At 38.4% G+C, this 26,607-nt stretch overlaps 5 protein-coding genes and 1 long non-coding RNA gene across 6 annotated transcripts in view; 4 read left to right on the top strand and 2 right to left on the bottom strand.

Annotated features, from left to right (window-relative positions):
- Positions 1-600: 600 nt before the first annotated feature.
- Positions 601-4,660, top strand: LOC121183411 (5-hydroxytryptamine receptor 3A-like). Its single transcript, XM_041040472.1, has 6 exons — positions 601-981; positions 1,671-1,840; positions 1,974-2,137; positions 2,876-3,086; positions 3,165-3,377; positions 3,523-4,660. The coding sequence occupies exons 1-6, from the start codon at positions 866-868 to the stop codon at positions 3,804-3,806; spliced, it is 1,158 nt and encodes a 385-aa protein (XP_040896406.1). The 5' UTR covers positions 601-865; the 3' UTR covers positions 3,807-4,660.
- Positions 4,661-5,065: 405 nt separating this feature from the next.
- LOC121183412 (5-hydroxytryptamine receptor 3A-like) lies at positions 5,066-10,323 on the top strand. Its single transcript, XM_041040473.1, has 9 exons — positions 5,066-5,120; positions 5,652-5,812; positions 5,921-5,965; positions 6,433-6,539; positions 6,762-6,931; positions 7,283-7,443; positions 8,248-8,458; positions 8,557-8,768; positions 9,878-10,323. The coding sequence occupies exons 1-9, from the start codon at positions 5,066-5,068 to the stop codon at positions 10,181-10,183; spliced, it is 1,428 nt and encodes a 475-aa protein (XP_040896407.1). The 3' UTR covers positions 10,184-10,323.
- A 980-nt stretch (positions 10,324-11,303) lies between these two features.
- On the top strand, positions 11,304-18,711 carry LOC121183973 (5-hydroxytryptamine receptor 3A-like). The gene is made up of 9 exons (XM_041041331.1): positions 11,304-11,358; positions 14,550-14,710; positions 14,830-14,874; positions 15,367-15,473; positions 15,770-15,939; positions 16,296-16,456; positions 17,067-17,277; positions 17,376-17,585; positions 17,991-18,711. The coding sequence occupies exons 1-9, from the start codon at positions 11,304-11,306 to the stop codon at positions 18,296-18,298; spliced, it is 1,428 nt and encodes a 475-aa protein (XP_040897265.1). The 3' UTR covers positions 18,299-18,711.
- Positions 18,712-19,831: 1,120 nt separating this feature from the next.
- LOC121183972 (5-hydroxytryptamine receptor 3A) lies at positions 19,832-25,439 on the top strand. Its single transcript, XM_041041330.1, has 9 exons — positions 19,832-19,914; positions 20,454-20,617; positions 20,901-20,945; positions 21,082-21,191; positions 22,088-22,257; positions 22,531-22,691; positions 23,370-23,580; positions 23,988-24,278; positions 25,222-25,439. The coding sequence occupies exons 1-9, from the start codon at positions 19,860-19,862 to the stop codon at positions 25,437-25,439; spliced, it is 1,425 nt and encodes a 474-aa protein (XP_040897264.1). The 5' UTR covers positions 19,832-19,859.
- On the bottom strand, positions 21,182-23,486 carry LOC121183974. The gene is made up of 4 exons (XR_005894248.1): positions 23,354-23,486; positions 22,562-22,687; positions 21,988-22,243; positions 21,182-21,730 (listed from the first exon to the last, which is right to left on the bottom strand). It is a non-coding gene; the product is annotated as an uncharacterized LOC121183974 (long non-coding RNA).
- Positions 25,440-26,534: 1,095 nt separating the features above from the next.
- Positions 26,535-26,607, bottom strand: part of rubcn (rubicon autophagy regulator) — a 32,989-nt gene continuing 32,916 nt past the window's right edge. The window contains exon 22 of the transcript XR_005894247.1: positions 26,535-26,549. The gene's annotated coding sequence lies outside the window, so the exon portion shown is untranslated. The remainder of the gene's footprint in view (positions 26,550-26,607) is intronic.

Below are 26,607 nucleotides of genomic sequence, written 5' to 3'. Positions count from 1 at the left end.
GACACATTTCTTCGCCCCTCTGTAGCTAGGTGCAATTCCATCATGCTGAACTGCTCTCAACCTGACACGCCTTCCCTGCTGGAGGCTCTCGATCCAGTCTTCAAACTGAGCTCTATTCGACCAGTCATGAATATGTCAACCCCCACCTATGTCAATGTTTCCTTCACCCTGTTTGGAATCTTGGGGGTGGTAAGGGGCACTACATTACCCTAAAAACAAATTCAGCATTAGGCCATTTTGAATTACGTCTAAATGTAAAGTCAACTTTATAATAATTTGTTAATTTTATTGTTTTTATTCTGCATGCAAAGTTTGTGATATCAGCCAACAGGGACATTTCACTTTTTGAGTTTCAATAGAGTCATAACAACTTTCCATAAAAGAAAATGTCTGTGAAGAGGGAATACATAAAACAAAATGTTGGTTTTTTTTTCAGGATGAAAAGGCCCAAATTTTGACAACGTTTATCTGGCAAACTTTAGTAAGTACTTAGTTTACAATCCATTCTACAGTTTACTGGAAATTGAAAAATTGTTCATCCATCTCCAGGCTTGGGAAAGACAGAAAAAGACAGCGGCCAGTTTGGCTCTCAGGGTAACCTGGTGGGCAGATTCTACTACGAACCAGCAACAGAACTCTAAATACTGTATAATATAACCTTCAACAAAACTAATCAAATAGTGTAACTTATTACTTGAATGTTAAGTTGTCAGTCAAAAACAATTAAGACAACAGTGCTGCCTTTCATTATAAACATATGACATTTCACAATGTAACCTGTGACCGCCTGAGCCACAACATATTCAGTAGACATCACCTGAAAGCTCAACTGATCACCTGAGTTCTTGTTATATCTCTGTGATTCATGTTGCAGACATGGAAAAATGAGTTTGTCAGTTGGGACCCAGAAAAATGTGGCTCTTCATGGATTTCACTTCCAAGGAAACTGCTCTGGGTACCAGATGTGGTCATCAATGAATTGTAAGTACCATCTCCTCTTTAGAGCAGTGCAGCCTTAATTGATCTCAAATGATGACCACATAAAATGTGTAGTGGAGAATATTTAATCAGTGCTAAATCTGGGCTGAAACTTGTTGTTGTTGTCCCCCAGTTTCAGGGGACAGAAAGTAATTGGACATGTCTAAGCAATATTATACAAACTGTTATCACATCTTTAACCCTTTATAAAGTTTGTAAATAGGTAACCATTTTAGAAAACTGTTGCCTATTTAAGCATTCAGCAAATATTAGAATTCTTTTCTGGTGTTTTTCTGTCCACCTGATGAATATAAGGCCAATATTTACTCTGCTTTTAGCTCAGATTTTGGTCCCTATCATCAACACTTGAAAATGCCCTGCTTTTTGCATACAACCACAGTCCGCAGTCTCCCAGTATTATTTTACTATAGTGTGTTAAAAACCACCAAACCTTCACCTAACCAAAGCTCTTGCCTCTATGTAAAGGATCATTGTCCTACTCTGTTGGCCTAAAGGTGGGGGGACTGTGTATAAAAAGGGATAAAAGTTCAAGGCTTCAGCACAACACAAACCTGCGAGTCAACACCTTAACCTCATATTCAATCATGTCAATTCATGGGCAGAGTATGTATAAAGAGAAAGCATATTATCAGTCATATCTAAAGAGTTTCATGTCTTTTCCCATCCTGCAGCATGGAGAAGAACTCAGCTCCATTTGTCCCATACAACTATTTGTCTTCCGATGGCTTGGTTCTTGATGCACAGCCTGTCAGAGTGGTCAGCTCCTGCAACCTCGACATCTACTCGTTTCCATTCGACATCCAGAACTGCAGTTTAAGCTTCAACTCCTACTTACACCGTTGTAAGACAAAAAGGCTTTTTTCATACTGAATCTATAAATTGAATGGTGCAGATGGGTATTTTTTCCAATTAATGTAATTATAAAATAGATTATATCTCATAAAAGTTCTGACTATATTATCTCTTCCTTTTAGTGGCTGCTGTACAGCTTGACCTCAGTGAAACCGCAGAGGAAATATTAGAATACTCGAAAGAAGTGATGGCAACTATGGGTGAGTGGGAACTGGTTGGAATCACAGCAAAGAAATACCAATTTCCAGCTGGGGATGAAGAAATATACGAGGAGCTTCGCTTCCATGTAAGGAAATACTATTTACTACGCAATACATAATGTAACTTTTTAAACTTCTATATTGTACTGTTACATTTTTTCAAACATCATTTAAACAACATCACCAGCATCAAATTAAAATAGTCCCATGGCTGTCCACTCACCCAAATGGAGTGTAGATGTTCCCCTGGACAGCAAGAGAGACAAAGAAAAGGAAAGACTTCCCGCCACCACACACACCTGTGTCTTATCTCGTCCCAATTAGTTCCGGTCGGTGCGCACGCAACCTCTCACACACACATACACACTTAGGCACACACACATTCACACTTAGTCACCCTGTGACATAAGTGTTACAGTTAAAAATATATGATCACAAAACAGTTACCATACTGAGGATGTATGACTGTCATCGTACAGAGCCATATAAACATTAATACTGTCTGTGAGAAGATCATACTGTGGTCATTAATCACTCCAAATGTGTTAAAATATGTCAGTTTTCTATAGTGTATTGAGGTGACCTGGTGTTGAATTTTCACATGCTAAATGTTCTTTGTTGTGTTGTTTATGGCTATTTTTTTTTTTTTTTTAGCTTTTTATGATTTTTTAATCAAATCATAACTGGGAACATTTTTTAACATAAAAAAGTATGAGTTTTTAAGATTTTCTAAGATAATCTTGTGTCATAAAACAACTGCAAAAAAAAAAAAAAATGTATATCACCAGCACCCCACCACTGTGTATCTGTCTACTCTGCTGCAGATCTCACTGAGACGCCGGGCCACCCTGTACGTGGTGAACCTGCTGATCCCCAGCTGCTTCCTCATCATGGTGGACCTGTTCAGCTTCCTGCTGCCTCCCAAGAGTGTCGACCGGTCCGCCTTCAAGATGACCCTCATCCTGGGCTACACCGTCTTCCTGCTCATCATGAATGACCTGCTGCCTGTCACTGGAAACACCATACCTCTCCTAAGTCAGCAGAAATAAAAAGTATTACTTCTTATGGGTTAAGGATTTTAAAAAGTACTTACTTACAACACTTTCATTCCAGATGTGTTCCTGTCTCTGTGCCTGGCTCTAATGGTGGCCAGTCTACTGGAGACCATCCTCATTACCAACCTGCTGTGCGGCTCTGCTCACTACTCTCCAGTTCCTCGCTGGATCAGAGTGTTTGTTCTTCATATCCTGGGCCCAATCCTACGGCTCCCTCCAAAACCCAGAGATCTACAAGACAACACAATCATCCAAAATCCTGTGGCACAAGGTAGTGTGTCAGACCTGGGATGTGATTTCACACAGGCAAAACTATTCATGCAGCCATTCACATCACGAGCTGCAGACATTTTATAAACAGTCAGTATTAACAGTAAGAGCAGCCATCACCTCTTCTTGTGTCTCCTCTGCAACAGAAATGAAAGTTTCCTCTCTGGTGGAAGAGGACAGAGGTGCCCCAGAGCAGAAAGGACCACTGAATGAAGACACAGCCCTGCAGGAGCTGAGGGGCCTGGGCAGGGACCTCCAGGCTCTCCGCCTTCAGGTGGAGCAGCAGGCTGGTGGAAGCCAGAGTTCGGAGGAGTGGATCCATTTGGGTTTCATCATAGACCGCCTGCTGTTCGTCCTTTACATCCTCTTCATATCAGTCAGCTTCATTACCATCATCATTATCTGGGTGCAGTCATTCGAAGCAAACTGATTTTGCTTTTTTGTTGGTTTGGTCTTCACTATTCACTGTAATGTTTCAGTGTCTTTTTTTTATTCTTGAAATTGTCTTTTTTTAGTTATAGTTTTACAGGAACTGAGGTTCTGAAACCAATATCTGAGAGATCCTCAAATTCCTGCAAATTTTTTCTTGCATTGTCAGTTAAGCAACAAATATTTGTTTAAATGAACAACTGGACCTACAGCTGGACTCCCTACCCTGGAGGTGAACAGGATAGCACCATTCACCATCATCTTGCAACTTCTTGTATTTGCATTGTTTCCTGCATCTACAAGCAAACCAAGTCAAGGGCCTCCTTTCCCCAAAGTATCTCAAGGCTAAGAAGATTGTAAAATCCATTTTGATTTGCACAATGTGCTTAATATATTAATCTCTTCTGGCTGAAGTGGCACTTTCCTGTTTTTGTGTTCTCAGGTTCCATGTTTGAGCTTCTCTTTTTTGATTTATGGTACTGATGTTGTTGCACACTCTTAGGTAGGTCCAATACAAAAATGACATTCACAAAGTATCACATGCAAATTCATTAAATTTTCAGACACAACAGAAAATATTTATATGTTAATATTTATGTCAAGGTTCCTCCTTTGCATTTATTATTCATTTTCATATGTAATAAAGTTAAAGTATCTCTGCCATTGTAGAAAAATATTCATTTAGAGAACAATAAAACAAGCTGCCATGCTTTTATGAAAATGCTCTGTTATTATGAGTATCTTGTATCTGATTAGCTTCAGATAAATGAGTGAATATGAGCAGAGTAACACTAATTAGACTAAAACATACACTGGAGAGAACTTCATGCATCATCAGACCCTCATACCTCGAAGTTTTTCAAAACTATTTCGGTGGCTTTATCTTGACCTTTTTATTGCGTATGATTCAGTGTGAGTGCTGATTAAGACTCACTGGATCTTGAGGTGTGTGCACTTACAATATTTGCTCAGGACAAGCAAACAAGCCAAAATAAACAGGCAAATGAAACCAACTCCTGAGACAACGTTTAAAACAACAATATCACTAACATTTTCAATAGCATGTAAACAAAACAACAAACGTCCTTGTTTGTTAGTTTTTCTTAGAGTTTGCAGTCCAGCCGTTTAGACCAGTAAGACATACATGCAAACAATTCAGAGGGAGAAGGCCAATCAGAAACAAGATGTGCTATTCCCACCACACTTTTAACCAAAGGCTAATCAAAGGCTAATGAAAATTTTAGAGCTCACACAGGCAAGATGACAAAGGTGAAGACTGCTGGGCTCATCTTCATCTGTTTTTCATTGCTTCAAGGTAAGGACAAAAGAATTTTGATGATCTAGTAAATTAGCAAAATAAAAATGAAGATGATCTGTTGAGAGCTAGAAGATAGCAAGCTGGTCGAAAACTACTCACATGATGAGGCTTATATAAAGGCTTTTTGTAAGAAAATACAAATAAAATAGAATACAGTGTCTTTTCTCACTTTACATTTATACATTAATAAGCAAGAGAAAAAACACTATAAAATACAGAGAAATAATAACAAAGTTTAATAGTATGATGACTATTTATTTTTCTTACCTAATGTTCAGGTATTAATTTCCTTATTTAGATGCTCTAATGTTAAATAAGATGTAAAGGTGAGTGTGTAAAATGGATTCATGTATGTTCTGTGTAGCTGATATGGTTGTTGAACACTTCATGAAGTGTTAACCCATCCCGACACAACATACAAAGAAAGATCTGCCAGCCCTTTGAGTGTATACAAAAAAATAAAAAAAAGAATCAGAATTGTTTTACGGCAACCTCATGAATTTAGATTTCCTCTCTTTTTGAACTCAGGTTTTGTTGCAGCATTGAACTGCACCAGTCCAACTCCTAAATCCCTGTTTGATGCCCTCGAGAGGGAATTATTTCCGAAAAAACTACTGAGACCTGTAAAAAGCTTTTCAGATACACTTAACGTATCCATTCATATGACTGTGGTGGGAATTTTAGGAGTGGTGAGTCCATGAGCTACACAGATCAATAAATTCATGCCTACACATACAAACAAATAATTTTTTATACTGTAACTGAATTTTATTCATTATTCTTTGTCTCATCTATAGAATGAAAAAGCCCAATCCATGACAACATTTATATGGCAAATCCTGGTAAGTCTTAAAAGCACTGACAAAACAGGAACTAATTTCCTATTTGTCTTTGTCTCTTCCATTTGTCTTAAAACGTTTTAAAACAAATGTTAAGAGTTTCATTCTGAAAACAAAAAAGTGTTGAAGCGTACAATAAGAGGCTAAATCAAACAAAGACATTCTCTTTCTCATTCTCATTTTCGAAGACATTTAACCAGTCTACACTAAAAAAGTGGCAAACGAATACTATGATCTTGACATTTTATAATAAAAAGCCTCATGTTTTTCTCTGCTGAACGATAAGTCAGTGGATATTGAATATTTTGCCATTCAATAGTGTATGATTTGTTCTAGTAGTTTCTCCCAAGACTTTCCAGCTACCACTGTCCTACTACTGTCTGCAAAATGGTATATTACCGTATTTACGGTTTTAGTGGTGGCCATTTTGAAAGCTGTACATCACATTGGTGCTGTTCTGTTTAATGTAGGAATGGAATATAGAGGGACTGAGCTGGGATGAGAAGGAATGTGGAACTAATCGAGTCTCTGTTCCTCGAGAAAAGCTTTGGATCCCAGACGTCAGCGTTGCTGAGTTGTGAGTTAAAAGGATGCATGATAGTCTTTGAAGTTATTCATCTTTTAGCAGAAAACAAAGTAGTGGTTTATCTTTTATGCTTCCTTTGACCAAATTCACACCATTTTAGAAATACTGTAAGCAGCAAACACAACAACTGCACCCAGCGAGTAGAACATGAGCCCCATCCTTTCAAAGTATGTGTGCATTTAAAATCTTTTTTTGAAATGTATTCTTTTCCAGCATGGACGAGGACAAATCTCCCAAAACCTCCTATGTCTACTTATACAACACAGGTCGTGTTTTTGATGATAAACCAGTCAGAGTGGTCAGCTCCTGTCAATTAGAAATCTACACTTTCCCCTTCGATATCCAAAACTGCACCCTGACCTTTGGACCGCATCTACACGTTGGTGAGTCTGCCCAGAAAACAACAACAACATAAAACGTTTGAATTCTCACAACTATTCAGTTTCATTATAAGACAGATTTGTGCTTAGAGTACAATGAAAATTAACACGTGAGTTTGATTAAGTTTTTACAGTAATTATGCACTTTCAAAAATGACAATTGGATACTTTACATAAATGTCAAATTATAGGTTTTGTAGGATTAAATAAAGTTGTTTAAATATCATCAGCTTTGATCTTCTATGAACTCAGCTTTCATGCTGGCAACTTAACTCATTTGCTGAAGAACCACAAGCAACAATCACACAGACCGAGCACCTAATATGAACAAACCTGTCTTAAATTTTATTCCAGCTGAAGACATAAGAATGATTCAAGGCACCACAGCTGAATTAATTCTGGCAGAGTCCAGAGAAGTGGTGAAGACCAAAGGGGAGTGGGAGCTTGCAGATATCAAATCAGCTCAGAATTCCCTGGAGATAACTGAAGGAAGCTACTCTGAGATCAAATTCTTTGTGAGAACCTTTAACTGTTTTATTTTATTCTTCATTCTGTATTCACAAGATGAATATCAGAGTTTATCTATTCGACATCTCTGTTAAATCAGCTGTAATATCCTAAAAAAATGCTTTGAACTTTGAAATAATTTTGCTGGAGTTTTTGCTTGTAGAAAAATGAGACAATATCTGAGAAAACTTTGAGTGCTGTCCAGACTCACCGAGCATTTATTAGGAACACCACAGGGGCCTCCCTCACCCTAACCATAACCCACCAAAGTGCCTCCCTTTTAAAATGCTAACCCTCAATTTTTGATGACACGGATTTCACAAGATGTTGGGGATATTGTCCATGTTGACATGACTGCATCACAAAATTTCTGCAGATTTCTGCACATTCATGCTTCAAATCTCCCTTTCTACCACATCCCAAAGGTATTATATTGGATTACACTGAACTGATTGTCAGGTTCATGAAACCAGGTTGAGACAACTTGCTTTGCTTGCTCTGTGACTTGGGGCATTATCACGCTAGAAGTAGTCATTAGAGGCCAAACAGGGATGATGCCTGCTCAGACGGACTGAGCAGCATTACACCATCACCACCAGCCTGGACTGATGACATAAGGCAGGTTGAGTCCAGTTCAAGCTGCAGATGCCAAATTCTTTTGATGAGCTTGTGGCCACTGCAGCCTCAGATTTCTGTTCTTGGCCGACAGGAGTGGAGCTAGATGTGGTCCTCTGCTGTCCACAGAAAACCAATGATAATATCATTATGTCTGACTAAAATCTTCAAGCTTTGTACTTGTGTCTCATCCCTAGATCATTCTGAGACGTAGGCCAGTCCTCTATGTGGTGAACCTCCTGATCCCCAGCTGCTTCCTTATCACACTGGACCTCTTCAGCTTCCTGCTGCCTCCCCAGAGTGTGGACAGATCCGCCTTCAAGATGACCCTTATCCTGGGCTACACCGTCTTCTTGCTCCTCATGAATGAACTGCTGCCTGTCACTGGAAATACAATACCTCTCATAAGTGAGTGACACATATGACAGAAGTAGATTTAACATTAGTAAATTCTGAATGAAAAATGTCTTTTTATGTCTCAACTGTTCTTTTTCTGTTTACTGCAGATGTTTTATTCTCAGTCAGTCTCGCTCTGATGGTGGCCAGCCTGTTGGAGACAGTGTTTATCACTAATATCCAGTTCAGCTCCAGCCAGTATAGTGCGGTTCCTCACTGGCTCAGCGTTCTTGTGTTACGATATCTAGCCGTTGTCGTTTTTCTCCCTCCAAAACAGAAGAGCAACCGCATCACAGTGTCCCTTCACCCACCTGCGAGAGGTATAATCACATTATTATTATCTCTGTCAAGGAGGTTAATTTCTCAGCTGTGTCTGTTTGTTAATTTGCTTATTTGCCAGAAAGATTACACAAAAAGTACTGAACCAATTCGTACCTTGGTGGAGGGATGAGGGATGAGGGATGGGGGGTGGTCTAGGGAAAAACCCATTAAATTTTGGTTTTGGATCCAAGAACATTTTATCACTTTCCTCAACATTATGAGATAGACATTGGCATTTTTTTTTTTTTTTGCCTTGACATAGATTTCACATGCTTCTCATTTGAACAATAATGAGCGAGATGGTTCATTCTTTATTCTTAATCTTGGAAGTAGCATTTTGAGAAGGCAATCTTGACTCCACTCAGCAGCTTTTTCTTGAGCTTCAAAATACATCTGGTGCTGTTCATTAGCTGGATGAGTTCACTTAGTTTTCATTATGATGCACTTGAAAGCTCTGGAAAAGGGTGGTAAGAATATTTTGGCACATGCTTTTCACTTCAGCTGTGACTGAGTCACAGTCACGAGACAGTTGAGTTTCTTTGACTCATCACTGATTCCCAACCCTGAGCAGTCATTGCCAACAGCGACTATAACCTCAGCAACTATAACCAGACATTCTAGACATTACAGCCATGTCACACTTCTGGTTTTTCCACATGTTGAAGCATTGTACATGAGCTTGTGGGAAGAGTGATACTCAGATCTTTGAATTATTTGTAGGGTGGTGTCTTTCCTTCTTGCCTTTCCAAACACCAAAACAAAACTGGGAGTTTATATGTTTCTAATATAAGCATGCCCAGTTAACTAGCTTACTTTCTACACTAGTAACTTAGAGGTATTTCCAAAGGCAAGGGACATGTGATTAGATTACTACATGACTTTGTAAGGTTACAGACTCATTAGAAAAATATCTGTTTAGGACTGGAACATACAACCTGTGGGAGCCAAGATGCTAGTATCAGGAAGCTTACATTCCAACAGCCACAACCAAACATGCACTAAATAACTTGTGTTGAATCATCATCTGGTGAAGACTGAGTTTTTACCTGGGACATGTAGTTTTAGCCTTAGTAGTTAGTATTATTAAATATGTATATATTTTTGGCATACCCAGCAATGGAGACCAGCTTCATCTCTTCAAGAGATCTTCAGAGCATCTCTGGTGGTACAACTCCAGAGAAACCCCCTCCGGAGCCGGAGGTGGCCCTGGATGAGCTGAGGAAGCTGAGCAGAGATCTGACAGCCATCCGCCTCCAAATGGACAAACACTTACAGGGGACCAAAACATCACAGGAGTGGCAAATGATCGGGATAGTCATCGACCGCCTGCTGTTCGGCTTGTACATTATCTTCATCTCAGTCAGCTTCATCACCATAGTATCGATTTGGATCTGGAATAACTCCTTCGTAGACTGACTTATGGGAAAATTAAATCGCACAATTATATTGATCATCGGCAACAGTTTCACTGGACAGCATCGTACAAATGAATCATAACGTTCTTGTATAACCCTGTTTTTGTTTTGTTTTGTTTTGAGTATAAGATACTTTGTTTCTCCTCTCATGACATATTAGCCACATACAGGCCACCGAATCAAAGATCATTTGAGTTTATAGACTGTAACTCTTTATTATTTTGTTGTTAGCCTACCCTGAAGGTAAATTGTTCTTTTAATAACCTGTGAGAAATACATACTTTAAGGGCTGGAGCCATTGTTGCTGGTAGTCATCAGGAGCTGGGAAGAAGGGAGCCTAATTTTTATGATGTTAAAAACAATGCATTTTATTTCTGTCATTGTGTTTGTTTAGTTATTTTATTTCATCCTGACTCCTTCACCTCCAACCCCTCTAATGTGGACGGTGAAATTTGTCCTTACATTTAGATCTTGAAAGTCCTGTCACCTTTACTATTTCATTGTCAGTTAAACAACAAATATTTGCATGGCCCCAGTCTCTCTTCCTTGGAAGTCTACAAGCCAATTAAGTGGAGGACTGTGTAGGCGTGTTATATGACACAGGAGAAGACAAATACTGTATAAGTGCCTCCTTTGCAGTTCATATTTATAATGATCTATCATTTTGTTATAATGTGTCTGCAGTCGTAGAAAGATAATTTCCTGGTGTAACAAGCTGTAATTTTAGGAAAATCATGTGAGTGTCAATTTCTTTCAAATCTGATAGCATTCAGATAAAGGAATGAATATGAGTGAAGCCTAGATTATATTTTACACTGAACGTTTTAACTGCTAATTAGATTAGGCTGTACAAATATACACTGCAGAGAATCTCAAGCATGACTCTCTACATGTTGAGGTGTGTGCTTACAACACGTGTTCAGGCCAGGCAAACTCCAAAAATAAACAAACACAGAAAATGACAATATAATTAACATTTTAATGGCGTAAGAGCAAACAGCAGACACTCTTTAGTTGAGACTGAATTTAGCCAATCAGCGACACGGTGCATAATTTGCAGCTAATTTGCATGCAAGTGTTGATATTTAAGTTATGAAAATGTTTGCACTCACACAGACAAGATGACAGAGGTAAAGACAGCTGGGCTCATCTTCATCTGCTTTTCACTGCTTTATGGTAAGGAAAAAGAATATTGACCATCTAGTAAATTATCAAAATAAATAAGGAAGATGATCTGTTAAGAGCTGTAAGATGACCAGCTGGTTGAAACCAATTCACATGGTTTTGCTATATGAAGATTTAAATTTCAAAGGCTTTTAAAGTAACTGGTTTTAATCTTGTGGCTGAATGGTGTATATATGCGTGTGTGTGTGTGTATGCACACATATATATGTGTGTGTCTGTTGTGGCTGATTGGAATAAACTTGAATACAGCAAAATGTTTCAGTTTTTCTCACTTTATATACATATACCAAAAGGCCAGAGAAAAGCCACTGTATAAGTTTTAAAAAATACACGATAATAGAGTTTTATAAAATAATGATGTTGCTTTGAATATGAAACACATCGTATGTATGACTTAATAAATTTACACTTCATGTTAACAATTCTATAACAGAAAGACCATATTAGAGCAGCTTTAAATGTGGATGGATGATGGTTGAAAATTCTCTCTATATATAAAATTTATTTGGACAACCTCATTCACAGGAATGGCAAATGATCGGGATAGTCATCGACCGCCTGCTGTTCGGTTTGTACATTATCTTCATCTCAGTCAGCTTCATCACCATTGTATCTATTTGGATCTGGAATAACTCCTTTGCAGGTTAACTTGGCGGGAGTATTAAAGATTTAAATTAGCCGTACAGTGAGGTGATGAATGTCATTTTTATATCTACCATTGGAAATTTGAATTTATCATTTCTTATAAAGAAAAAACAGAACATACAGTCATTTATCTATTCACTATAATTCACTTTCTTGACAAATTGTGTATCAGTAAACAACATGTATTTAGCTATTTTTCTGTTCCATGTCCTCATTCTGTCATATTCTGTGATATTAAAGCCTGCAATAAAGTTCTGTTTAGTAAATTTACAGAAAATATTTTTACCTATGCTGCATTCTTGTATTAAATGTAGGCGATCCCGTAAATACTTTTTTTTTCGTATTTGTCATGGTGTTTTGCATGTTTTCGTACATCCTCATGATTACAAAGGATAAAATGAAATTTCTCAAAATCATTGACGATGAAAACCTTTAAAAACACTAAATGGTAATTGAAAGAATGTGTTGTCGGTCAAACGTTGTCTCCTTCAACATGTAAGTTGTAACCTAGAAAGACATAATACATCTTCTCTATCATGCTATTATGTAACGTGATCTAAAGTTATCATGTAACTGCACCAAATGCTCCCTTTTTATTAACATTTCTTCAGGGAAAAAATTGTTTGATCTTTAAGGAGAGAGGCATTATGACCGCAGGGATGCACGGTGACATGCTGTTTATATATTTGTTTTTAAAATGAGTTATATCCCATTTTCACTACTTACTTTTCACTCTTACTTTTTTTTTTTTTTTTTACGTTACTTATTTTCCTTTGAATTGATATAGTTTACAGTTATGTTTTAGGGCACTGAGGCCCTGAAACCAATTGGCTGTTTGCATTTTTTTTTTCATGTCTATATCTGGAAAGTCCTGTTAATTTTTCTCATGCATTGTCTAAGCAACATATATTTACATGTTTAAACAAACCATGTGATATACAATAATCTCTCTTCCCTGGAGGTTTCCATGTGTTTTTGAAGGTCTGCTGTTTGCTTTTATCCTCCAAATTCTATAAGCAAATGAAGCGTACAACTGTAATTCTCTCTAATATGAAGCACTAAGACTAAGACCGACAAAACAAGCTGCTGATCCTTGTTTTAATACTAAGTCACAAGTCAGAGTGGTCACATAACAGTCAGGCATTTACGTGTGCAACACCCATAGATCATCATATGTTTGTCCGTATATTTACATCTGACTACATTCAGATAAATCAGTGAATATGAGTTCAGAGTTCAGAAGAGTAACGCTTCACACTGAACATTTTAAAAACTACTAATTAGACTGTATAGATACACACTCCAGAGAATGTATCTGTATATAAGTTTTCCAAAACATGTTTATAGCTTTGTCTTGACTCTTGTATTATGTTTAATATAAATGTGAGTGCTGATTAAGACGCATTGCATGTTTAAGTGTGTGTTAACAATATTTGTATATGACAAGCAAACTGCCAAAATAAACAGACTTAAAATAATAATATAGAACATTCTAATGAGGTAAGGAGAACGGCGGACATGATGTTTTAACAAACTACACATGCATGCAAATTATATACATGGAAAATGTGTGACTTGAACCATGAAGTTAGCCAATCAGAGACAAGGAGCATCATTTGTTCAGACTGTTGACATTGTCCTTTAAGTTGTGAACATGTTTGCGTTCAAACAGACAAGATGACAGCGGTAACAACAGCTGGGCTGGTTTTCATCTGTTTTTCACTGCTTCGTGGTAAGGAAAAAAGAATTTTGATCATTTCAATAAATTTGAAAAATAAGAAAGTTTGATGGTCTTTTGAGAGCTGAAAGAAAGCCAGGTAGTGGAAACCTTTTGAATCGCGGTGATGCTCTATGAAACTTTCATTTTCAGAAAACACTAGTTAAACTGAAATATGATGATAGCAGATGGTAGTTGAGTTTGAAACACACCGTAATGTATGACTGGATATTTACAGGAGTTTTGTGGCACATTCATGAATATTGTCATGAGATGTTTATGAACTTGTGCTGTTTGCGAAAACTTATTTTTCACAAACTAAATTATGTAACCAGTAAGTTACTGTAGGAAATAAAGATGAGTGAAGTACAATATAGGTCAAGAGAATTTAAGAGCATTAAGAGAGTCAAGAGAGTTTAAGCAACATCTCACAGTCATGTAAATAATCAGTCTTTCTATCAAATGCCCCAAAGCAACGTTTAAGTTTAAGTGACAATGCCCACTAGTGGCAGGTGATGTTATTACAGAGCTGCAAAATCAGCAAGTCACAATAACATACTTTGTGTTACACAACAGAAACATAAAAAGTGAGAAAAGCAAATAGGCGATATGCAGATAAAACATGATATAGAATATAAAGGAAGGCCTCAGATTTCATTGGCATTTTATAAATTTACAATAAATTTACATGTGTTAACAATTATATAACACAAAGATGTGAGTGTATATAAACACACACACACACACACACACACACACATACATACAACCCATATACACACACCTCACGAATTTAGATTTCTTCTCTTTTTGACCTCAGGTTCTGTTGCAGCACTGAACTGCACCAGCCCAACTCCTGAATCCCTCTTTGATGCCCTCGAGAAGGAATTATTTCCGAAAAAACTACTGAGACCTGTGAAAGGGTTTTCAGACACACTTAATATATCCATTCATATCACTGTGGTGGGAATTTTAGGAGTGGTGAGTCCATGAGCGATGTTAACATCTATTCATACCTACACATAAACATGAATAACTTTTTTTATATTGTAATTGAATTTTATTCATCATTAATAATCATAAAAATGTTTCATTCATAGGATGAAAAAGCCCAATCCTTGACAACATTCATATGGCAAATCCTGGTATGTTTTCAGAGCACTGACAAAACAGGAATTGAATCCGAAATTTGTCAAAAATCTTTTTAGAAAAAAAGCGCATAATTTGATTCTGAAAAATTGCAGGTTAAATAATGGGAACTTCACGATTTTAAACAATACAATGTCTTATTGTGTTATGTATTGCATGTCAATATATCAGGTGACTTATATTTTTCACAGAACTTCCAGATGTCGTTTTTGAATCAAATTCCTCATCTTTTTCTCTGCTCATGTTCATCAACAGTCCAACCAACAATGCTTTTTTTTTTCGTTTACTTATTTATTACTTTCGCATTACTTTTCAACTTCTCTATGTGGCGCTTAGCCACAAGCAAGCTGGTCATTACTGAATGGGGAGAGGGAAAGCATCTAAAGTGTTAGTGATCACTGGACTTCGACTTCCAAGAAGTGACTCAATTAAAATGGCGGCCATTTTCAAAGCCGTACATCACATTGGTACTGTTCTGTTTAATGTAGGAGTGGGATATAGAGGGACTGAGCTGGGATGAGAAGGAATGTGGAACTACAAGAGTCTCTGTCCCTCGAGAAAAGCTTTGGGTCCCAGACGTCCACATCTCCGAGTTGTGAGTTAAAATGATGAACAACAGTCTGTGCAGTTGTTCAACCTTTAAAAGAAAACAAAGGGAATCACAGCAAGAAGTGGTTTATATTTTATGCTTCCTTGGACCAAATTCCCACCATTTTAGAAATACTGTAAACAGCAAACACAACAACTGTACCCAGTTTTAAATATTTGCTGGTTTAATTAACTGTTAGTTACAGAAAGTAAGGAAAAGAGTTGAAAAGAGCAGTAGAACATGAACGCCATCCTTTCAAAGTATGTGCATTTAAAAATGTTTTTTACTTTTTTCTTTTCCAGCATGGACGAGGACAAATCGCCCAAAACTCCCTATGTCTACTTATACAACACAGGTCGTGTGTTTGATGATAAACCAGTCAGAGTGGTCAGCTCCTGTCGATTAGAAATCTACACTTTCCCCTTCGATATCCAAAACTGCTCCCTGACCTTTGGACCACATCTTCACAGAGGTGAGTCTGCCCAGAAAACTAGCATAACAAGATCTGATCTTAGAACTGCAAGTCCAGTTCAGTTTAATTATAATTCTGAGGTTTGTGCTTAGAGTACAATTATCACTTGAGTTTAATTCCAGTTTCTTGCAGAAATTATGCACTTTCAAAAATGACAATTGAAAATTTAACATAAATGTCAGCTACAATTTGAGTAGAATTAAATAAATTAATTTAAATATCATCAGCCTTGAACTTCCACAAACTCAACTTTCACACTGATGGCTGAGCTCTACTCATTTGCAGAAGAACCACAAGCAACACTCACACAGACCAAGCACCTAATATGAACAAACTTTTCTTAAATTTTATTCCAGCTGAAGACATAAGGATGTTTCATGGCAGCACAGCTGAACTAATTCTGGCAGAGTCCAGAGAAGTGTTGATGACCAAAGGGGAGTGGGAGCTTGCAGATATCGAATCAGCTCAGAATTCCCTGGAGATAACTGAAGGAAGCTACTCTGAGATCAAATTCTTTGTGAGCACTTCTGTTTTATCTTATTCTATATTCTGTATTCACACGATGAATATCAGTATCAACAGTAACATTACTGTTAAATCAGTTGTAATATTTTAAAGAAACCGGGAATTGTGTGTAGAACTTATATGTCAGTTTTATTTGAAATCTTTGAAATTATTCTGCTGCAGTTGTTTAAAAATGAGACAATCTGAGTGAAAACTTGTGTGCTGTGTGTTTTCTTCAGCCCAGTCATCGCTGTAAATGTTATAATTAATAAGTTATGAAGCAAGAAGCACGACAATATGATTACAGTTAAAACCAAAATACTAAAAGTGAACAAGTATTTCAAAAGCTGGCAAGATTTAGTCAGAGAATGTAGTCAGAGAAGTTTTGTTTTTGCATTTTTAGACGTGGGTGTAGTAAGTGTTGTTTTTGTGGATAATATGTCCGAATGGAAGCATGTAAACAAAGATCAAAGGGAACCAAAGCTGGACCCTTGAGGATGACTGACGATTTATAGCCATTGGTGAAAAATATTAATATTTGAAACAAAGGTCTCATTGATTAATGGTAATGTCATAAAGACTGTCTAAAATCTTCAAGCTTTGTACCTGTGTCTCATCCCTAGATCATTCTGAGACGTAGGCCAGTCCTCTATGTGGTGAACCTCCTGATCCCCAGCTGCTTCCTTATCACACTGGACCTCTTCAGCTTCCTGCTGCCTCCCCAGTGTGTGGACCGATCCGCCTTCAAGATGACCCTCATCCTGGGCTACACTGTCTTCTTGCTCCTCATGAATGAACTGCTGCCTGTCACTGGAAACACAACACCTCTCATAAGTGAGTGACACATATGACAGAAGTAGATTCACAATGGACAAAGTCTAAAAGAAAAATGTTGCTTTGTGTCTTAACTGTTCTTTTTCTGTTTACTGCAGATGTTTTATTCTCAGTTAGTCTCGCTCTGATGGTGGCCAGCCTGTTGGAGACAGTGTTTATCACTAATATCCAGTTCAGCTCCAGCCAGTATAGTGCGGTTCCTCACTGGCTCAGCGTCCTTGTGTTACGATATCTAGCTGTTGTCGTTTTTCTCCCTCCAAAACAGAAGAGCAACCGCATCACAGTGTCCCTTCGCCCACCTGCAAGAGGTATAATCACATGAAAGTTTCTATTATTTTATAATATTTTTGTTGCTACAAATGGTGCTGCATTTTATTGAAATCATTTTGTTTCCAACTCATTTGAAACAGAACTTGCGTACGTACGTAAATCGAGTGAGATTATTTGTTCTTTGGAAATAGCTGTTTGACAAAATAAGCTTTACTCAAGATCCACCACATGGAAATTTACTATGTAATTGCGTTTTTCAGTCATCTGAAAAAGTGCCTGTCAGAACAGAAGTGCTCCAAGCTTAATCTGCTGTCTACACAGACCACATAAAAGCTCGCATTTTATCCGAAAACATATATACATATATAGGGCTTTCATTCATTCATTCCGGGCTGGGGGGGCACCATGTGTCACAGCATCAAACTACTCTTAATCTTTGACAGAGCCAGCAATTAATCCTGGCATCATCTCTTCAAGAGATCTTCAGATCATCTCTGGTGATACACCACCAGAGAAAACCCCTCCAGAGCCAGACCAAGCCCTGGATGAGCTGAGGAAGCTGAGCAGAGATCTCACGGCCATCCGCCTCGAGATGGACAAACACTTCCAGGGAAGCAAAACCACACAGGAGTGGCAAATGGTCGGGATAGTCATTGACCGCCTGCTGTTCGGCTTGTACATTATCTTCATCTCAGTCAGCTTCATCACAATCGTATCTATCTGGATCTGGAATAACTCTTTTTTAGATTGACTTGGCAAGCATTATTATTAATCACAAATTAATGATATCATGTTGTTGTCACATCTTAATAGTTCTTGGTCAGGCTAACAGGCAATACTTTTTGTCTTTGCTCTCATCATGCATAATTAGGGAATGAGGACTGAGGATTTGAATCCCTCCCCCATAATTTACATTGGTTGATTGCTTTGTTCTGCGACAAGTGGTGACCAGGCCTTGAGGTCTTACAAGACACTGGACAGCAAAAGGGATGGCCACAAATCGTAATCTATAGTTCACAGTAGAAAGAAAAAAAGAAAAAGCAGTGTAACATCCTATCAAATTACATAAAAAGCTATAACTGTTCTATTCTTAACTACACTACATCAGCTAATGTAGTTGTATTATTATAATGCAGAACTATTGTTATTATCTATAATAGTAGCGGTAGTAGTTGTGATGGTAGTAGTAAAGCAGTAGTAGTAGTAATAGTGTCAGACAGAAAAAAGGGGCATGCTCAACTGTGTTTCTGTACTACAGTCATCAGGATCCACTCTGAACCACCTTAAGTGACCTGTGAAATGTAGTTAGGGTTTATTTTCCTTTTCTTACAAACTCTGAGTAAAGACTCCTCTTTTGGTTTTACTTTTATCGATTAATCGACACCCACGGGCCCTTTTCCCTCTGTAGTTCATCTCTTTTGCTGTTAAACTACGAAACAATAAATCTTGCAATAAATAACTTTATTTTACCAAAATCCATCTATTTTTATGCTTATCTACTTTCCCCTGGACAGCTGGACTTTAACACTGAATCACAGATTTCTAAAGCATAAAAGCAAAAATAAGCACATGGTCAAACAGCACCGAACAAAGCGCTGGAGAATGGAACACATTTTATCTCCCAGAGGTGGAGGTGTTGAAAAATAAATTGGGTGGGTGGTTACCAAAGGTGTGGAACAACAAGTTCAATTTTACCCTGAGTGTGTTTATGATCCATCTGTAAAGACCACAGCTATCTGTATTTTACATCTCTATTTATTTACATCTGTTCATGAGGCTTGAAAGTCCTCAGTTCTTTTTTATTTGGATTTTGATTAGCTTTCACAGATCAGGGATCCACAATACTGGGAAGTCAAAGTATCTGAGCCCAAAAAGCATGAAAATCTCTTTTCGTTTACTTGAGTTTTGTCTTGAAAGAAAAAAAAAACTATATGCTCAATTTTAATTCTTAACACAGTAATTAAATAAACGTATGTGAGTTTGTTTGTAGGTGTACAGTCTGCATGCAGTTACTCTACGGGGGCTCATTGAACATTTGGGCACAAATAGCTGGTTCTCTTTTTGTTTTAGCTTTTGTTTAAGGCTAGGGTTTGTGTTTTGTTAGGGTTAGGTTGTGGGTTGGTATTTGGCATGTGGCGGTTGTGCTTATGGTTAGGGTATGTCTCCAGAGAATTAATGTTAGTCATTACAATCTCCCTTCGAGTTACAAAAACAAGTATATGTGCATGTACTCTGCCAGCAGGAGCTCTCTTTGCTCCCTGCATGATTGGATCAGAGGTTGTGGAGGACATTTGGTCCATAAGACATCCAACATGAGTCCATCTCAGCAAAGGATCAGCATCGTCTCAGGTTTACTCTTCATGTCAGGTAATGATGACCCACTTTTATTCTCCATATTACTGTTAATGTTAATGTGTGTGTTCTATTTTCCAAATTGAAGCATGTTTAGCTCTGCAACTGAAAAGTTTCTCTTTCTCCTTGTGAATAATAAGGAGTACCGTTATTATTTTAGTAATAATAATTGTAGTGGTTTATCCTACATGTTCAAATGTTTTATGTATCAGTGTCATAACATTGATTAATGTATCTGGCTGTTCCAGTGAAACTACATGACGATTATTCAACATTTTCTAATCTGTGTCCGCATAATTTTGGCAGATTTCTTCTGAAGTCTGGAGCAATATTTGGTCAACATAACATAGTAACATAATAAATATGTTATCATAGTTTCTTTTTTGCATTTGAACTGTTTGTAAGCAAACCTGTAAATGCAAAGTACAGCATTTTGTTTTAAATAGTTTAGTATAGCTGATTAGACAATCGACAGTGGGAATATTTAAAAGTGAAATTAATGTATAATTAAAGCAACAGTCAATGTTTTTTATAACCCCCCTTCCCCCCATCAGTGTCAGTATGTTACAGCAAACTGTCTTGTAAAGAAGGTCACAGTGGTCCAACCTATGAGTCCATGCAGGCTGTGTTTGACCTACAAGCCTTCAGGCCAGCAGTGAACCTCAGCAATCCCACCATAACCAACATCTCCTTCACCCTATATGCTGTCCTGGGGGTGGTGAGTTTCTCAATTAATGCTCTAAGAAAAATACCAAGAATAAAGAATCCAGAATAAAGAAGTGCTGAGAGAACTTCCACTTTAGCTGACAGAGGAAATGTCAGACAATTTAAATGCAGATCGACAGTTTGCTGTGATAAAATTGTTGGTCTATACACTGTTAGTGCAAACATTCAATGCAGTGCAAACACAAAATAGTACATTTCCGACTTAATTCTAGCCAGGTTTAAAAGGTAGCAACCAGCTTCATTTAAGGTTTACCTGTTGTTTACTGTAATTTTAGAATGAGAAGACCCAGATACTCACGACTTTCCTATGGCTGAGACTGGTAAGTAGAGTGGAAAGAGATAATAATGTAATGTAATCTGATCATGTGCCTGTAGCCACAGCAGGAAAAAGTATTGAGATTATAAAGCGGCAAGTAAGCAGATATTTTAATTCTACACTGGATTATTTCACTGCAGTACTGGCACCATGAGTTCCTGGTTTGGGATCCTGATGAGTGCGACGGAGTCACCAGAATTTCTCTCCCTGTGAGGCAGCTCTGGTCTCCAGACATTATCGTGTATGAGTTGTAAGTTCAATTTTTTTTTCTCTTTGATAAATCTCTGAGGGTCCTGTATCCACACGCTAAATGGCTCAATACATAGTGATTATTCCCCTGCACATGTTGTTAGGTGCAAGTGATATTAAAGACTGAGTGTCTTTAAAGTGTCACTCGTCCATGCCTTGCACCAACTCCCCAGCAAAGAGCAATAAACCCCATAGCCTCTAGGTGGCTTATGAGCAATAGCCTATTTAGCTGCAACCAAGAGGTGTTGACACAGACCTGGATGGGAGGAGATCACACCTCCGGTTTGAATCAGAGCTGCTAACAGGTCTGGGACTGGCAAAGGGCCCTCCAGTCCCATCTAAATTAGGTCTGGATATAACCTGGCATTCCAACAAGCTGGAAATACTGAAATGAGACCTGCTGTGTCAGTGCTCCCCGAGGTGATGGCACATAAACCAGTCCCAGGCTGTGGTCCTCCTCTGGACACTGTGTCCAGCCCCCTGTGTTGAAGAGATTACACATGTGAGGTCCTCAGGCACAGACAGTGATGTCCATCAAATCTGAAATGAAAATCAGAAATTTATTAACAGTCAAAAATGGACGGGCCACAAAATAACCGTTCAGGGTACAGAGCTTCAGGATCAGCAATACACTCCCCAGTAAAGAGATTAGTTGATCCAAGTGAGTTCTTGCTCAGACTGGTTTGTAATATTTCTCTCTTGTAAAACTCCTTTTACAGTGTGAGATATTTTCCCTGTTTAACCCTGTTTGAAATCCCAAGAGCTGAATAATGCACGACTTGTTAAAGTGGCTTTACCTTATATTTTTGTTTCCCCATGGCTCTCATCTAAATACTGTCTGTGTTTCTGTTTATTTCTTTTGCTTCATCCTGACTCCTCCACCTCCAACTGTCCCAGTGTGGATGATGATGTCTCCCAAGCTTGTCCTTATGTTTACGTCAACCACACGGGTCACATCCGCTGGGACAGGATGCTGCGGCTCGTCTCAGCCTGCAACCTGGAGATCTTCAGTTTTCCTTTTGACGTGCAGAACTGCACATTCACCTTCGGCTCCTACATGCACACCAGTAAGAGAAGGCTTCTTAACAATTACACAATCAGACAAACAAACTAGTCATAGGCTACACTTAGACAAACAGAGCCTAAAACTGGCTCAGCAGCACTTGTTACATTTTTGGGATCTTTTGCAGGAAATAAAATACTAAAGAAAATATAAATCACAGTGTAATAAAGCTTGCTCAATTAGCAGTTAACTAGCTTAATTATTTAGGTAAGTTTAGATTATACTATAGAACTGTGTAGCTAGTTTTCCTCTCTCATTGTGTTTTTCTCTTCCACAGTAAGGGATGTAAGGGTCAGTCCGGCCCTGACCTTTAAAGAGATGTCTGGAAACTCAAAGCGTTACCTGGAAGCCAGCGGAGAGTGGGAGCTGGTGGACATACTGGGAGAGACGTCAATCCTCCAGTTTGGGATCGATGAGTGGGACATCATCACCTTCTGGGTGAGGGAAATTAGTTTACACAGTGTGTACAGCTCTTATATCTGCAAATATATAAACTGTAATCAAAAGGTCTGGCTATCAGAGACAGTACAGGAACAACAATGACGAATCACAAAGTGAAAACAACAGCTGTCAATTGTGGTGGCAAACCTACAGAGTATTATAAGTCGAACCTGCTGCTCCCCTCAGCTTTATGGAGCTCCATAGACAGTTTCAGCTCATTGTTTAGCTGTCTGGTCCTAACTTTACAGTTTTGTTTCACTCTCACATCTTTCATGGTGCCATTTTCAGCCTCAGCAAGCAGTGAATAAGCCCTGACAAACCTACTGCATGCTATCTGCTCGGCACCAAACAGCAGACAGACAGTTAGTGACTGGCTAGTGAACAGCAGCTAAATAGCCATTTATTTCCCTCAGGAGTTGGTAAAGACCAAAAACAAATCTAAAAGACAGTGAATATTGGACTTACATTGATCAGGTGAACAGAAACATGACTCTAAATGAATGATAATGTTACTCTGAAACTGCTGGATGTGTAAATAAGCAGCTGTTTGTTAACAAGTTTGCTAAATCAACTTAAAAGGGCAATGTTCCAGTACACTACATTCCTATCTGTCTTTATTTCTGGATTACAAACTAAGATGCATTTAAAACTGAACGTACCTTTCTTGTTCTTTAGGTCGTCATCAAGCGGCGTCCGGTGCTCTACGTGGTCAATCTGCTCATCCCCAGTTCCTTCCTCATGCTCATCGACATCCTGTCTTTCTACCTGCCCCCCCACAGCGTCGACCGCGCCTCCTTCAAGATGACCCTCATCCTGGGCTACACCGTCTTTCTGCTCATCATGAACGACCTGCTGCCCAGCACAGCAAACGGCACACCCATCATAGGTCAGCGGTGACCACATGTGGTCTTTTGTTTTAGTTTTTCTTCAGTAGATTCTGTACCTCTTAGTTAAAGAAGAAGCCTCTGGTAGAATTTTGCAGTTCTGCCATACTTTTGATTAAAAATAAAAGTTTGTTTCAAAGTGATGTTGTTAAAGACACCAGTGCACTTGATCTATGGTCCATTAACACAAATAACAAAAGTACCATTGTCACAATATAAATTGGAAAGCTAGCTAGTTGAAACAGAGACTATATAAACTTTTACTGAAGTAAACATATTATATTTTTGTTCCAAAATAGAGTACAGTTGAGTTTTGAAAGCTGGAAATTTGACAACTCCCTGCAGATATGAGGGAACATAAATCTCAGAAGTTTCATATATGACCTCTTCAATCTGTCCTCCAATTTAGGTATCTATTTCTCAGTGTGTCTGGCCCTCATGGTCATCAGTCTACTGGAGACGGTCATCATTACTAATGTTCTCCACCACAGCTCCATGAAATATCAAGAGGTTCCACAATGGGTGAGGGTGGTCATCCTCAAACACATTGCCAACCTCATCTGCTACCGCTGGCCTGAGGATATCCAGCGTCCTTCTGTAAAACAGAAGGATAAACCCGAACACTCAAATGGCAGCTCAGGTCCGTGGATCGTCCAAGCAGCCAGTCAGACACCTGCCCAGCACCCAACCAACAATGGAGGTACACAAACAGATCCAGTAAATGACAAACAACACTTTGGCATCACACGCTTTGCCAGATAATGCTCCTCTGTGGCCTGAACTTGAAATATTAGAGGTCACATATTAAAGCAGACAAAATAAAATATGTGTCTATGTCATGTAAAGAATTACATTAAAAAAAAAAAAATAGGCTGCAATTCTACAGCCTATGACTGTGTATCACAGTCAAGTTAACAATAAATCTAGCTAGCCTATTTTCTCCTTATTTTTGCCCAGTACCATTCAAACCATTTAAAATGATAAATTCTACATAAAATCTATACATTGTATCCCTGTATACATATATATGTCCTCATATATAGAATTTGGCTTCACAGATTCAGTTTACATCAACCCCTAACTTACACCATCTTACTCCAGCTATCTGTAAGCTCATAGTAATTGCTAGCTAGTTTCCAAAGACTGATTTATTAAAACTTAAGAAATGTAACCCGTCCAATCAAAAGCAATCAACTATGTCGGCATCACAAGCTACAACACAAACTCCAAAAATTATGTTTTTCCCAACAATATGAAACTGTGAACCCTTTATAAACATATTATGCATGGATGTAGAAAGCATACATTTCAGAGTTAGTTCAGTACAGACTGAGAGGGGGGACACCTGATAATGCTAACATAACTTATGTTGTTTGGTGATTTAACATTTTTTAATTTGATATATATTATGTTGTTTTAAATTTTCATCATCATTAAACAGCATTTTAATCAAGTCAATCAATGTTACTGCTTTTACTCGTCACTCTCAACAGATCATATATTAGCAAGTTGACATACTTCTAACATCTAGTCATGGCTGACTATCTAATAATAACTAAAATGGTCCTGATTCCAGATCTGCATAATTTCTACCTGCTCTACTGAATAACTTTGATCCCTCTTATCACCATTCCCCCCGCCAGGTACAGCAGCTCTGCCTGAACTGCAACAGATCTGTCAATACCTGGGCGACCTTCGTGCCCACCTCACCTCGCTGCAGAAGGAGAGCGAGCTGCAGGACCAGTGGTGCCACGTAGGCTATGTCCTCGACTTCCTGCTCTTCCGCATTTATCTGCTGCTCATCACGTGCTACGCCCTGGTCATCATTTCCATGTGGTGTGTCTGGATCAGTCAGTCCTGACTGGGCAAGGGCTGGGATGAATTCAGAGGATGTCTAAAATTAAAAATTAAAAGGAATTTGTATAACTAGAAGGCAAAACAAAGCTTGGGCCAACATTTAGCAGTCATTGTTTCTGTAGTGTTTGTTATATGTACATGAGGTATAATGGTTTTGGGACAATGAATGTGTGGCTTGCATGCATCACAGTCAGCCACTGATCTCTTCTCTCTCTCTAAGTGTAATGAGTTTGTATCTTTCTTCATGGAACAATAAAAATAAAATAAAAATGTCAACATTCGGTGCTATCAACTATAAAACCTTCACAGGAGGAACAACCTGAACTCTGAATTATTGAGAAAACAGTTGTCCACAGCGTTTTAAATTAAATGAGCTTTACAACCTCTGTCTAGAAATAATTCTAATGTAGGATTATCCTCTACCACTCCTACCACCTCTAGAGTTGGAGGATTATCTGGTACAGTCCTCAGCTGGTACAAGTCATATCTCAAAAGCAGGAACCATGTTATAGTATCTGAGTGGGTTTCCACAGGGTTTAATTCAGGGACCTCTATTATACAACCTATTGCTTCAATATAGGATAATATGGCAGGCCTTCTCTGTATGTATTTACCTTCTCTGACATTTACTGACAGATTGCCATTTAATTTTCATTCCTTTACTGTTTGACTTAAAGCTCTGTGCTGAATTGATCAGTGACGGCGAACAGATGGGGAACAGGGTAAATATTTTACCTGCTGAACCTCAGATGGTTAGAATCATCATTGTGAGCATGTCTGCATGCTGATGTTAGTGTTTAGTTCAAAGCACTGCTGGGCAAATATACAGTCTCACAAAGCCCCTAGTGTGGCTAGTTTGTCACGTTTTGGCTCTGTAAGCTTGACCTGACGTATTCTATGATCCCTCGGGACTGTATACAAAGTTACTGGTGTGGGGAGGGGGGCTGAACCTTAAGTGTAGAATTCTTAAAAAGCAAGGTCCTCCGCATCATGATTAATATTTTTCTCAAAGTAAAACAGAATTAAGTTGGTGCTATAAATTTCACCATTAGTAACTAAAAGAGGCAAGGCCTAGTTTTCGTGTATGCTGTGCACAGTACAAACTGCTGTTTGCCTTGGCCGCAGCTGTCATGGATTTCAGTGAAGCCGTTGGCACATATAATACAAATCTG

Source organism: Toxotes jaculatrix, chromosome 6, assembly GCF_017976425.1.
Source record: "Toxotes jaculatrix isolate fToxJac2 chromosome 6, fToxJac2.pri, whole genome shotgun sequence".
In the NCBI taxonomy this organism is placed as follows: Eukaryota; Metazoa; Chordata; class Actinopteri; family Toxotidae; genus Toxotes; species Toxotes jaculatrix.
The sequence above is the reverse complement of the archived record's forward strand: the minus strand, read 5'-3'. Positions and strand labels throughout refer to the sequence as shown.

Bases quoted from the DNA above. Each gene is read 5' to 3' on its own strand.
- LOC121183972 (XM_041041330.1), top strand. From the start codon at position 19,860: ATGAGTCCATCTCAGCAAAGGATCAGCATCGTCTCAGGTTTACTCTTC. The intron at 19,915-20,453 runs GTAATGATGACC...TCCCCCCATCAG, and splicing joins AGGTTTACTCTTCATGTCAG to TGTCAGTATGTTACAGCAAA. The intron at 24,279-25,221 runs GTACACAAACAG...TCCCCCCGCCAG, and splicing joins GCACCCAACCAACAATGGAG to GTACAGCAGCTCTGCCTGAA.
- LOC121183412 (XM_041040473.1), top strand. From the start codon at position 5,066: ATGACAAAGGTGAAGACTGCTGGGCTCATCTTCATCTGTTTTTCATTG. The intron at 5,121-5,651 runs GTAAGGACAAAA...TTTTGAACTCAG, and splicing joins CTGTTTTTCATTGCTTCAAG to GTTTTGTTGCAGCATTGAAC. The intron at 6,540-6,761 runs GTGAGTTAAAAG...ATTCTTTTCCAG, and splicing joins GACGTCAGCGTTGCTGAGTT to CATGGACGAGGACAAATCTC.
- LOC121183411 (XM_041040472.1), top strand. From the start codon at position 866: ATGTTGCAGACATGGAAAAATGAGTTTGTCAGTTGGGACCCAGAAAAA. The intron at 1,841-1,973 runs GTAAGACAAAAA...TCTTCCTTTTAG, and splicing joins CAACTCCTACTTACACCGTT to TGGCTGCTGTACAGCTTGAC. The intron at 3,087-3,164 runs GTCAGCAGAAAT...CTTTCATTCCAG, and splicing joins AAACACCATACCTCTCCTAA to ATGTGTTCCTGTCTCTGTGC.
- LOC121183973 (XM_041041331.1), top strand. From the start codon at position 11,304: ATGACAGAGGTAAAGACAGCTGGGCTCATCTTCATCTGCTTTTCACTG. The intron at 11,359-14,549 runs GTAAGGAAAAAG...TTTTGACCTCAG, and splicing joins CTGCTTTTCACTGCTTTATG to GTTCTGTTGCAGCACTGAAC. The intron at 14,875-15,366 runs GTATGTTTTCAG...TGTTTAATGTAG, and splicing joins CATTCATATGGCAAATCCTG to GAGTGGGATATAGAGGGACT.